The sequence below is a fragment of the Sodiomyces alkalinus genome (genome assembly GCF_003711515.1).
Source record: "Sodiomyces alkalinus F11 unplaced genomic scaffold SODALscaffold_4, whole genome shotgun sequence".
Taxonomy (NCBI): Eukaryota; Fungi; Ascomycota; class Sordariomycetes; order Glomerellales; family Plectosphaerellaceae; genus Sodiomyces; species Sodiomyces alkalinus.
Window position 1 is genome coordinate 1,553,825 of NW_021167082.1, and position 11,510 is coordinate 1,565,334.

The following is an 11,510-nucleotide window of genomic DNA, read 5'->3' on the forward strand; positions in this document are numbered from 1 at the left end:
GAAAAAAAGATAAAACAAAAGATAAAAAAAGGAAGATAAAAGTCATAAGTCATTTCTCCATGAATATCTCATATGAATATAATCTCCGTTGTGGTTCGAATTCTGGTCTATTTGTACAAGACCATACACACACTTACACAGTATATACACAGTACGTACAATACACACAGTACGTACATACAGCCCCCACCCTACACACCCGCCTCGGCCTTCCCCTTGGTATCCCTCGGCGTCCTCCTCCGCTCCCAAATCTGCAGATACGTCTCCCCGAGGTAAAGCAGCTCGCTCTGGACCTTCTCGACGAACAAATCCTGGCAGACGACCCACTGGTCGCGGGCCTTGTCGCGGAGCTGCACCTTCCACGTCTTGCGCTCCTCGCCCACGGCGTCGGCGACGTCCTCGCGGTGCGCGCGCACGGCCTCGTGCACGACGTTGGCGACGAGGTCGTACCAGACGGGTTCCCCGGGCGGGTGCTGGCGCGGGTCGGGCTCGACGTAGGGCGCGAGGTCGAGGCCGCCGCGGGCGTCGAAGGTGACGATGGTGGGGTTCCGCTCGGCGACGAACTTGTTCTTGCTGAAGCGCTTGACGTGGAAGGCGAGGTAGGGCGGGAGCGGGTGGAGGAGGCGGTAGCGCTTCCGCTGGGCGAGGTGTTCCTGGGCGTGGCGGCCGTCGTACTTGGACAGGATGCGGGACAGGGGCACCTGGGGGATGATGTTGCGGTTGTTCTCGTCCTGGAAGAGCGGGGCGGCGGGGAGGTCGAGGGTCAGGAGGAGGAAGCGGGAGGTGTCGACGCGGACCTCGGCGGCTTCTTCGAAGCGGAGGCGGTCGCCGGCGTCGGCGCGGGCGGTGATGGCTTGCGATTCGACGCGGACCTTGCCCTGGAACACGCGGTGGATGATGGAGCTGCCCGGTTTGGTCTTGGACCCGCCGAGCCCCAGGTGCAGGTGGTTGAGGAACCAGGAGAGGAAGTCGACGGGGTCGGACTGCTGGGTCAGCGTGAAGCGTTTCCCCGAGTCGAGGGCGACCTGCTGCAGGAGCTCGTGCGGGGAGACGTGGGATTTGAAGGCGCGCGGGTTCCAGATCTTGCGGAGGAGGATGCCGGCGCGGCGCGCGAGCTCGGAACGCGGCGGGGACAGGTCTTCGAGGAGGAAGTAGTTGCGCAGGGGAGCGACGTGGGCGAGGGCCTGCACGACGACGTTGAGGTAGTCGTTCTCCTTGATGTTGTTCATGCCGACGTAGCCCGGGGCGTACTCCTTGCCGGCCAGGGTCCAGGAGAGGGTCTTCCGGCGGTCCAGCTCGGCGACTTCCTGTCTGGTGTAGCGCGGGTCGGAGACGTATTTGATGTCGTCGAGGGCCTTGCTCTTCACCTCGTAGCCCTCGGGCAGGACGTAGACCTTTTGGGTTTGCATGTTGATGAAGACGTGGTGGTCCTCGTCGAGGGCGTGGAAGTAGGCGTGGGACTTGGGGCCGCGGCCTTGGTAGTAGCGGCCGCAGACGAGACAGGCGTAGACGTTGATGTTGGACAGGCTGATGGAGCATAGCTTCTCAAAGTCGAAATCTAACACGTTGCGATCTATGGTGTCGAGGTAGAGGTCGTCGTAGCCGTCGGTGGGCGCGGATTGTCGGATCGGTGCGCTGATGGGAGCCTGGTCGGCGTCGGCGTCGGCGTCGGCGTCGGGTTCGGGTTCGGCATCGTCGTCTACATCGGCTGTCGTCTCCCCGTTGGCTGGGGCTGGTCCTGGTCTCTCTTGAATCTCCTCTCTTGACTTTTCTTCAGATTGGCCATTCTGCGTGGGCGATGTACGGCCGTCGGTCATCTGAACATCTCCTAACCTGGACTTCTTTGACGCAGGAGAATCGGTGCCCGCGACTTCATCGAGCGCATCGATTGCCTGTCTCTTACGACGGACCGAGTCCATGTTGGAAAGAAGAAGAAAAGAAAAACAAAGTATCGCTGTATATGGACGAGACGTAAGATGGGAAGATAGGACGGTCGGGTATCATTCGCGTAGGGTGTCGGGATGGATGATGGGGCGGTTGAAGATGGAATTCGAATTTGTCCAAGGCAAAAAAGTTGCAGTTTGGGAAAAAGATACAAAGCACGGATGGGAGTGAGGTACAATGTACAAAGTACAAAGTACAAGTAAAAAGCACAAAGTACCTAAAAAGTACACGTACACAATGGTACAGGTGATGTTCCTTTATTAGAGCCACTCCCATCACAAAGCTGAGACCACGCCCCTAGCTTAACTTGAGGCTATTCCGACATTTCCAGAGTGGAAATCCACGACCACCGAGCGACGAGGAGTTTGAAATCAACGATATTCCGACATTAAATTAAAAAAATTCAATTCCTGACAGAAAATACCACCTTACACGAAGCTTTTAAAGAGAAATTGACCACTGAAAACTAATGCAGCCAGGTCACGTAAGTCGTCTTTTCCTTTTGCGTTCTATACAGGCTCTATACTACGACGCCATAATAACGTCCCTACCGCCATCCTCCGCATCTCGCATCACCACATCGTCCAAGGCAGGTGCCAGGCCGTCCATCTCCTGCAGGGTATATTCCACCAGATAACTCTCGTCCACCAGCTCCTCCATCCGCTTGTAATGCCTCTCCGTGTACACCTTGAGCGCATTGAGCACCTCGCCCAGGCTCTTCTGCCCCCGCGCCCCCTTGACCGACAGGTTCGACAGCCTCGCCGCCGGGTAGCTCCGCACGAGCGCCCACAGGATCCGCTGCGCCACCGGCGCCGTCCTCGCATTGGTGTTCCAGTCCCGCAGCCGCAGCAGCAGCAGGAAGATCTGCTCGTCCGCCAAGCTGGCCAGCACCTCGTCCACCGCCCTGACCCCGCTCAGGCTGCCCGCCTCCGGCTTGCTCGTCGTCACCACCGACGTGAACAGGTGGAGCAGCCTACCGGGGTGGTTGAGCTGCAGCGCCAGCACGATGGCCTCGCGGTACGAGCCGGCGCGGACGTGGTTCTCCAGCTCCTGCTCCTGCTCGATCAGCTTCCGCGCCGCCTGCGTCGCCTCGGCCTGCGTCTCCGTGCTCGTGTCCTTCCAGAAGCAGACCGTCGAGTCCGCGCTGCCCGACACGATCGTGTTGTCCCCCGGGTGCACCGTCACCGCCCACACCCTGTCGATGTGGTTGTCCAGCGTGCACTCGCACTCGCCCGACTGCGCGTCCCACACCTTGACCAGCCCGTCGCCCGCCGCGCTGGCGAACTGGATCGGCCTCTTGTTGTTGTTGTTGTTGTTGTTGTTGCTGCTGCTCTTGTCGTCCGCCCGGGGAATGTTGAGCCACGCCACCTTCAGCACGCTGTTGGAGTGGCCCTCGAACGTCCTGATGCAGCTGTAGCTCGATAGGCTCCACAGCTTGATGGTCTTGTCGCCGCTCCCCGTCAGCACGACGCCCTTGCCGGCCACCGGCCCCTCGTCGCCCTGGATAATGGGGGTGTCGCCGGGCGCGAACTTGACCGACCACACGCCGCGCCGATGACCCTTGAGGATGCCCTGCACCTCGCCCTCGGCCGCCGACCAGATCTTGACCGTCTTGTCCTGCGACGCCGTCGCGAACAGCTGGCCCGACGGGTGCACGTCGATGGCGTTGATGTCCTTGTCGTGCGCCTTTCGCGTGAACAGAGCCCGCGAGCCGCTGCCGCCCTTCTTCCCCTGCTGCTGCTGCTGCTGCTGCTGCGCCTGCTGCTGCTGCCGCGGAATCTCCCACTTCTTGACCGTCTGGTCCTGCGACCCGGTCAGGAGGAACGGGGGCGGGTGGCTCAGCGGGTCCTTGAACTGCGCCGAGGATTCTGGCGGTACCGTCTTGGGCAGGCCCACGGCGCCGACCGATTCCGCGTGGCCCGTGAATGTCGCGTAGCAGGTGAACGACTGGTTCGCCGGGTCCACGCGCCAGAGCCGCGCCGTGTTGTCCTTGGCCCCCGTGGCGATCCAGTGGCCCGACCAGTCGACGTCCATGGCGAGGACGATGTCCTCGTGGCCCTTCAGCAGGCCGATGTCCTGGCCGAAATACGTCGACTCGCCCGCTGCCCAGTCGTATGCGTCGTCGCCTTTCGACTCTGTTCCCACCATGGACACGAGCCGGACTTCTTCCGCGTTGGTACCGAGAGCCATGAGCGAACGGTCCGGTAGGAGATAGGCGAGGTCGATGATCTCGTCGTGTGTCCCGGAGATACGTCGGAAAGGTTCCTGTACCGTGGCCTCGGCGGAAGCAGAAAGAGAGGCCTTGGTGGGCGGGTGGTACATGGCCAAAGTGAAATCGGCCTGTACGCAAAGAATGAACGGAAGCTCTGCATGGTAGATCGCCCTCGTGATCCCTTCCAGTTCCGACTTGGCAGGTCGGTCCTTGGTCAACTCCCGGCCGGTGTCGGTATCCCAGACGCGGAGGACGCCCTTGGATCCCGCCAAGTAGGTCAGACGTCCCTGGTCGGCGAACCCGACCGCCTCCACGAGCTCCAGGCACGGCACGACCTTGCGGATCTTCCAAGACCGCGCGTCCCACCAGATGATCGTCTTATCTCGGCTGCCGGAGACGACGGCCTGCTGTTCCGGGCAGTAATCCAGACCCTGGACATCCGAGACGTGGGAATCGAGATGCGCAATGGCCTTGCGCTTGTGGAGGTCCCAGACCCGTACCTTGCCGTCCTGGCTCCCGGAGGCCAACCGAAACCTGGTGGTGGTGGTGGTGGTGGTGGTGGTTGTGGTGCTGGCGCTTCCCTCCTCTTCGTTCTCGACGTCTTGCTGGCGTGACATGTTCCCCTTTTTGCTGCTGGGCTTCTCCGTCTCCGTTTCGTTGGCGCGGGCCGCGGCAACCTCGAAGAAGTGCAGCGCGGAGACCAGGACGCTCGGTCCGCGAAAGGTATGCGTAACGTAGCCTCCCGCGATATCCCATACTTTGATTGTCCCGTCGGCGCCTCCTGTCGCAAGAAGGGTGCTCGTTCGGTCGACGGCGAGAACGACGACCGGTGTAGTATGAGGCTTCACGGACCGGGCGAGCTTGGGTTCGATGGAGCCATCTTGGTTCGTCTTTAATGCGAAGACCTTCATAGTAAGAGACCGAGAGCAAATAATGAGATGCGACCCATTTGGTGTCACTAAGAGAATGAGTTGTGAGTATGATGGAAAACGAGTCTATGGGGAGCCGGGGTGGGAAGCAAGGGAAACGCTGGTAGGCACATACATGTCAAGGTCGATATTTGCTCGCCATCCTAAGACTTGAGGTCAGTCTGTTTTGTCTCTTAAAAGAATGGAAAGTGAGAAGAAACAAGAGTTCGTACGCCTTCGATCTTTGCGATATGCCGTCCATTGGAGGGGTCCGTCAAGACGGCGTCTTCACCGAGGGTCGTAGCCAGGATCTTGGCGCCATTGTCTAATGACACAGCCCCGCCTGTGAATATAGGCTGGATAGTCTTGTCGACTTTGAATGTTGTGTTGAGTGGCTGCTTGCTGGCCATGGCGCCTGTTCATGTACTCGAGATACAGGGCGATACGGGGGGTGTTGCGTGTTGCGTGTTGCGTTGCTGCTGCCAATCGAGGGTCGACCGCAAATCTCGAGATGTCCTGGAAATTTTTCTCCAGCGGGATGCCCGATCTTATCGATAACGGAGGTCGTATCTTATCTAAGGTAAGCTGAGCTGGTGACGGGAAGGGCTTGGTCAGAAGTACCTAAGGTACAAATTGAAAGTACGAAAGAGTTCGCTACCTAAGGTAACCTGGAAGTCAACCAAACAAAGAAACCTTGAGAAGTATTCTTCAAAATACCTTCCAGGACGCAGTTTCGTTTCTTCCGGGTTATTATTGAGTCGGACGGACAGAGACGTAAACACAACTCTCTGGAAGTGCAACAGATCACGTGATCTTTGTACCTGCTAACAAATGTAAGGTGGATTGTTCCCATGCTACCCGGATAAGGTACGTACCTCTACGGATCTCTTACCTTTAGGTAAGGGTTAAGGTAGCGACGGATTGTCTGACAACGGATTCGCCAACTCATGACCCAGAACTTCAGCGGAAAGCCGTTTCCTTGACCCTATCGCACTGGCTCTTTTGAGTCTCTCGTTGTTGGTCTTCGTCACACTGGAGCTCTGAGATGAGAATGCGACACACGCCGAGTCGCTCAACACACCACTTCCTCCCAGCATGACCCGGCTTGGCCCCTTGACTGCGCAGGCCCTAGTAAGCTCTCCCCCCTCTCTCTCTCTTCGCTCACGCTGCGCCGCATGGCAGAATCTAACGGCAATGTAACAGGGCCGGTCGCCGTACGACGATGTAGTCGAAGGCTTGGGCGAAGAGGATCCGCGGGAACCAGTACAGCAATACGACAGCAGAGGGCGTCCGGTCAACCCAGAAACTAAGAGGCGCAACCGCGAGATGATCAGGGCGCACAATGAAGTCATGCAGGTAATAGGCGTGGCCGAACCCGACATGGGTCCTTCAACCGCCCATTTCGACTCGGTGCATCGCCATGAGGCCTTTGAAGACAATATGGGCCAACGCCTACTCAGGCTGGGCCGTATCCTCGAGGTGGGCAGTCTCTGGGGGGTTAACGGCTTGCGTGCCAGGATCCTCATCTACAAAAGATACGCAGATATATCCTTCTTCGACTTGTTTCGTTACGAGAGGAGTCGGGCTTCTGCGCGCAATCTCCTTCTCGCCGGTCTACCCATGTTCCTGGCCGGCCATGCCTGGAAGACATTTACTAGGGTACGATTCAGGAGCCGTGGACCCCGAAGACCATGGCTCAATAGCATCTTTGCCTACGTCCGGGTTCATCTGCAACTGTATGTCGCCATGCAGAGGTTAGACATCATACCGGCCAGTGAGTGGCTCCCTCACTGGAGCTACTTCGTCATCGGCTCCCCGTCATCGCCGGTGCCCGCGCCTGCGCCACCCAAGGATCTCGGCATGTCCTCTCTCCTCGGCTATGCCGGGGCCTGGTGCCTGAACGCCACGCCTTTCCTCGCCTTTGTCTTATGGGGCCGTGTGTGGAGAAGAACGACAACTACGTTGTGGCAAGCGTTGTATGCGCAGCTTCCCAACACCGTGCATAACCGGCGAATGCTTCCGCCGATGGCCCCCCCAATGTTCCCTCCCATGCCCGCCGCCCCTACTGTAACCGTCACGGCCGAGACGCAACCCGAACCACAGGAGGCCCCCTCACGGCAACCTGTCGACCTACCTCCACAAACGCGGCCGGAATTGCTTCGCGACATCAGCGAGCAAGGCCAGCAGCAAGCCCAACAAGCTCCTGACTCTAGTGCCAGTGCCAGTGCTAGTGCCAGTGCCAGTCCCAGCGTCGGCGTCGGCGTCGGCGTTGACACACCAGCGACCCCCGCAGCACCGACCACCCCCACTTCCACCCCCACCCCAACCCCGCGACGGCCTAGCGTCTTTTCCTCCCGAGGCGGGGAGGACTACAGCACCGAGGACGAGGAGGAAGGCGGCATCAGCGCAACACTTATCAGCTTTGACGTCGAGGCCACCGAGTCCTCCGACGCGCCGCCGGGACTGTGGTCGGCCGAGCTCCGACCCAGCGCCGGGCCCGACGGCACCGGACCGGCCATGATGATGATGGCGATGATGCCGACGTACATCGACACGATGCTCACGCGCCTCCCGGCGTGTCTGGCGACCGACGTCTTCACCGTGATTGCAAGCTACGTCCTCCTGGCGCCGTACGAAGCGGTGGCGCTGCGGCTGGTGGCGCGCATGTACAGGCAACGGATGGGGCTCCCGGCGTCGGACATTTACGAGCCCAACGTGTTCGACGGCTTGTCCTGGCGGTTGGTGACCAACTTTGTCGGCGTCGAGTTTCTGCACCTCGTTGTGGCGGGGGAGGTTTGGGCGTTCGTGTCGATGCTTGCGCAGGCGTTGCATGCGACGGAGGATGAGTGGAAGGAGATGGAGGCGGCACATGCGGCCCAGTTGCAGCAGCAGCAGCAGCAAGAACAACCACGACAGGGGGAACAAGAGCAAGAGCAACAGCAACGCGAAGAGGAGCAGGAAGAAATGGAACAACAAGACATTGGAATGCGGGTACAGATCGATTTGCAGGAACGGATCGATCTGCAGGAACAGATGGAAATGCAGCAGATGCAGGAAGAAATCGACGAGCGAGAACGGATCCACATGCAAGGGCAAATGGAGCTGCAACGACAAATTGAACAGCTAGAGCGGGAGCTGGAGCTGGAGCCAGGGCAAAGTCTACAGGAAGAGGGAGTGCATCCGAATACCCAGTGAACTTTTAGTCGCCGAATATCGCTATTGTTAGGGGGGGAAGCGTCATTCTCACGCTGTTAGTGGCTTATTTTACCACGAGAGTAATTGTACCACCAAAACGACGGCCTAGTCAAGAATTCATTAAGCATTAAGAGAGTGGCCATCAAAGGGAGGATATCATAAGATATCATAACCTGAAACGGGCCCCCCATTTCCATAACTGCCCAGGGGGGGAGGGGAGTGGCTTTCTACCGCGTCGGCCTCCCTTTTCCCTTCTCCGCCTTTTTGGCCTTGAGCTCATCAACGTAGTCTTTGATAAGGTCATGCAGATCCGGGTTCTTCCTCGCCAGGAGCACCACGTCGTCCGCCCTGATGGTAGTCCTCCCGGCATGACGACTGAAGCTCTCCAAGTCTGTCGCTGTGGATTCTATTCACGCGAAAGTTGCTCGTTAAAAAATGCATCCGTTTTTGCGGGACCGGTAAGGGCCATGTTGTGTGCTGTGTGTGTACAGTCGCCGACGAGGGACGAGGAGGAAAACTGGGAAGAATGGCCAGCACTCACCAATCTGCTCCCACACCATCTCGGTCAAAGCGCCGATGAACTGAGGCGTGGCGTTGCGGTTTTTCTTCATGGATTCCTCGTCGACGATTTGCCCGACGGCGAACCAGAGGGCGGCTTTGAGGCGCTGGAAGGTTTGTCAGTGAATCATGGCTGGGCCGTTTTCTGTTTTCCGATGGGACGGCACGGGCGGTGCTCGGTTGGCTAAGTTGTTTATGGCGAGGGGCGAGGGGCGAGGGGAGAGACGGACCTCTCGCTTTTCGTCACTCGACGCGTCGGCCATTATGGACTATGCCTCGGCTCTTTCAGAGTGTGTAAAGAGCCGAGAAGAAAGAAGAAGAGAAAAACCTAAAGCCTCCCAAGACGACGGGTCGTAGATCGATCACTCTCCACGTCTGGCGCGTCGCGTCACGGGGATACCCGGGTGAAAGTGATGGTGTGAAATCGCGGATTTCACATCACACTGTCAACTTTGAGTGGCTGAAGACGTTTCGTCAGATGTCTGTCCAGTGTTGATGGCATATCCATGAGTCTGGGGTTCCTACTTCATCTTCATTATGTGCCTTAACGTAGCTTGTAATTCCGATGCGTTCTCGGTCGCGCCAAACAACAATTCATGATAGTCACGTGACTCGCGGCCATTGGTGATACCGAGTCGTCAAGAATTGAAGTTGCTCTAGCTACGGTAACAGTGCAACAATATTTCGAGCGACCCGGTAGATAGTAAAACATTCAAGCTTCTATTTCGCAAATTAATTTGTGATTGTTTTAGCTTGTATCTGCTGATATTATACCCGAATCCGATCAACCTCAGCAGATACATTCATGCCCAGTGCTATAGATTATAGTGCTTATCTTATCGTAACAAAGACCTTCTCTCGAAGATGGGTAATGGCCTGACGTCACTGTCACTGCATTGCTTGGCTACCTACCTTACCTTACCTACCTTAGACCCTGCCAAGTCGGTTGCTTGCGGTTAGCTCCACTTAGGCCCCATCGCCAAGCTGAGCTTAGCGTGCTCGTGGGGGACCTCCAACCCGGAGTGACCGGTGCAAATGCATGTCCACGTGCCGACGCTTCCAGACTCCTGTCCACCAGTTCCATCTTTTTCGTATCAACTTTTTAATCCCTCCCTTGAGAGCCATCTATTGGAAACTCACGCAGCGCCTGCCCTAATCTTTCACACGCACACAAGTTGTCGCAGAGTCCTCTCTCTCCGAATCCAAGGTTCTTATGACTCTTGTTCTCTGTTGGCCTACTCACACAACCCTGATTTACCTGCTGTCGGCTAAGGTCGACTAAGCATTTGCGCCACGCAAGATTCATTATTTGCTGGCGCAACTTACGTCGGGTCCTAAATTCAACCTCGACACTCTCCCACTTCGAAGTTCAACTCGGATATCGTATCCCGGGTTTTCTTTTCGGCCAACCACCTCCGTCTTAACCGCTCAGTTCAGAGAAACGAACCATGGAGTACGTCAATCGCAGCGTAACCAACCTCCGCGCCTCTTTCGAGGACCTCACCCCGCAAAAAATCATTCGCCTTGTCGTCATCGTCGGCGCCTACGCCCTCTTGCGCCCTTACCTCATGAAACTCGGTGGAAAATTCCAGATGCGCGGCCACGAGGCGCAAGAAGAACCAGAAGATACCGCCGCCCCTCGAGCGAAGCTGACACCCAACGACATCCGCGGTCAGGCCGGCATTCCCGAGGATTCTGATGACGGAGAAGAAGAAGAAGAGGGAGCCGAAGGCCCCGCGATAGCCACTGACTGGGGGAAGAAGGCTAGGCGGCGGCAGCGCCACGTGCTGAAGGAGCTACTGGATGCCGAGGAGCGGAGGTTAGCTGAGTTGCAGGAGGACGAGGAGGATAAGGATATTGAGGAGTTTTTGGAAAAGGAGTAATTCGCAACGCGCTTTATTGTGTTGCTGGAGGCTGCAAGTCTGGTGTTGGTCGGAGGGTTGGTGTGTGCAAGTTCGTTCGACTACTATGACCGTATGACGCCTCTATCTGGTCAATGTCGAAATTCAGCCATGCCGTGTCCCTTTGAGACGTGTAAGACCACAACTGTTCCGGATAGGGATATCCATAGCGAATTTGATGAATAAACTAAAGTCATAAGGGGGGAAGTATCAAAAAAAAAAAAAAAAAAAACTCGGCCTCCCTTTCGAGGCTACGGGAAACGTACACCTTAATGCAGAATTTGAACTCGGGATGTTCACAGTATTGTATGCTAATAGACAAAGCCGACTTGGTCCACTTGAACTTGACCAACTGGCCTATTATGTTGAAATAAGCTGCACTTTAGTCCCTATATCTGGAACGTACTTAGAGTGCTACTCCAGGAGTTGACCGTCGAGGATGCCAATGCGCAGGTGGTTTCCATTGGGGACTTTATTTTTGCTCTGTCCATTCATCGGGCTGCCGTAATATTACCTTCCTTGGAGAACCATCTTCCCTTGCTAAGGCCCAGGAGCTCCCCATTCCTTCATCCATAGCCAATTGGTGTCTCTCGAAAAGATTTCCTAGTCGCAATGTTATGTTCTACCCTCCGGATCAGAAGCTGCAACTAAACTACAGGGAGGGACTTGCCATAATAAGGGCGAGTCTTATCCAGGATATTTGTTTACCAGGTAGAGGCTTGACGTGCAAGTAATCTGTCACTTATAGAAACTCGAGGATTTACATGTACAGGGCATAATGATCCGTTATCT

General features: G+C 56.9%; 5 protein-coding genes across 5 annotated transcripts; 2 read left to right on the forward strand and 3 right to left on the reverse strand.

Moving 5' to 3' along the window:
* Nucleotides 1-55: 55 nt before the first annotated feature.
* SODALDRAFT_332744 (U4/U6.U5 tri-snRNP-associated protein) lies at nt 56-2,048 on the reverse strand. The gene has a single exon (XM_028611793.1). It carries the CDS (start codon nt 1,917-1,919, stop codon nt 192-194), a length of 1,728 nt encoding a protein of 575 aa, XP_028467113.1. The 5' UTR covers nt 1,920-2,048; the 3' UTR covers nt 56-191.
* Nucleotides 2,049-2,366: 318 nt separating this feature from the next.
* SODALDRAFT_350475 (WD domain-containing protein) lies at nt 2,367-5,598 on the reverse strand. Its single transcript, XM_028613481.1, has 3 exons — nt 5,298-5,598; nt 5,201-5,228; nt 2,367-5,114 (listed from the first exon to the last, which is right to left on the reverse strand). The coding sequence occupies exons 1-3, from the start codon at nt 5,472-5,474 to the stop codon at nt 2,470-2,472; spliced, it is 2,850 nt and encodes a 949-aa protein (XP_028467114.1). The 5' UTR covers nt 5,475-5,598; the 3' UTR covers nt 2,367-2,469.
* A 396-nt stretch (nt 5,599-5,994) lies between these two features.
* On the forward strand, nt 5,995-8,444 carry SODALDRAFT_350476 (hypothetical protein). Its single transcript, XM_028613482.1, has 2 exons — nt 5,995-6,195; nt 6,268-8,444. The coding sequence occupies exons 1-2, from the start codon at nt 6,160-6,162 to the stop codon at nt 8,257-8,259; spliced, it is 2,028 nt and encodes a 675-aa protein (XP_028467115.1). The 5' UTR covers nt 5,995-6,159; the 3' UTR covers nt 8,260-8,444.
* SODALDRAFT_332747 (hypothetical protein) lies at nt 8,295-9,352 on the reverse strand. Its single transcript, XM_028611794.1, has 3 exons — nt 9,048-9,352; nt 8,801-8,924; nt 8,295-8,665 (listed from the first exon to the last, which is right to left on the reverse strand). The coding sequence occupies exons 1-3, from the start codon at nt 9,078-9,080 to the stop codon at nt 8,487-8,489; spliced, it is 336 nt and encodes a 111-aa protein (XP_028467116.1). The 5' UTR covers nt 9,081-9,352; the 3' UTR covers nt 8,295-8,486.
* Nucleotides 9,353-9,964: 612 nt separating this feature from the next.
* SODALDRAFT_332748 (DUF1531-domain-containing protein) lies at nt 9,965-10,924 on the forward strand. The gene has a single exon (XM_028611795.1). It carries the CDS (start codon nt 10,266-10,268, stop codon nt 10,698-10,700), a length of 435 nt encoding a protein of 144 aa, XP_028467117.1. The 5' UTR covers nt 9,965-10,265; the 3' UTR covers nt 10,701-10,924.
* The last annotated feature ends 586 nt before the right edge of the window (nt 10,925-11,510 follow it).

What these genes read in the sequence shown, in the direction of transcription:
- SODALDRAFT_332744 (XM_028611793.1), bottom strand. Translation starts at nt 1,919, where the DNA reads ATGGACTCGGTCCGTCGTAAGAGACAGGCAATCGATGCGCTCGATGAA.
- SODALDRAFT_350475 (XM_028613481.1), bottom strand. Translation starts at nt 5,474, where the DNA reads ATGGCCAGCAAGCAGCCACTCAACACAACATTCAAAGTCGACAAGACT. An exon ending in ATATCGCAAAGATCGAAGGC is followed by an intron (nt 5,229 to 5,297) that starts GTACGAACTCTT and finishes CTCAAGTCTTAG; the next exon opens with GATGGCGAGCAAATATCGAC. An exon ending in GCAAATATCGACCTTGACAT is followed by an intron (nt 5,115 to 5,200) that starts GTATGTGCCTAC and finishes TCATTCTCTTAG; the next exon opens with TGACACCAAATGGGTCGCAT.
- SODALDRAFT_350476 (XM_028613482.1), top strand. Translation starts at nt 6,160, where the DNA reads ATGACCCGGCTTGGCCCCTTGACTGCGCAGGCCCTA. An exon ending in CCTTGACTGCGCAGGCCCTA is followed by an intron (nt 6,196 to 6,267) that starts GTAAGCTCTCCC and finishes GCAATGTAACAG; the next exon opens with GGCCGGTCGCCGTACGACGA.
- SODALDRAFT_332747 (XM_028611794.1), bottom strand. Translation starts at nt 9,080, where the DNA reads ATGGCCGACGCGTCGAGTGACGAAAAGCGAGAG. An exon ending in CGAGTGACGAAAAGCGAGAG is followed by an intron (nt 8,925 to 9,047) that starts GTCCGTCTCTCC and finishes CAAACCTTCCAG; the next exon opens with CGCCTCAAAGCCGCCCTCTG. An exon ending in GATGGTGTGGGAGCAGATTG is followed by an intron (nt 8,666 to 8,800) that starts GTGAGTGCTGGC and finishes TCGCGTGAATAG; the next exon opens with AATCCACAGCGACAGACTTG.
- SODALDRAFT_332748 (XM_028611795.1), top strand. Translation starts at nt 10,266, where the DNA reads ATGGAGTACGTCAATCGCAGCGTAACCAACCTCCGCGCCTCTTTCGAG.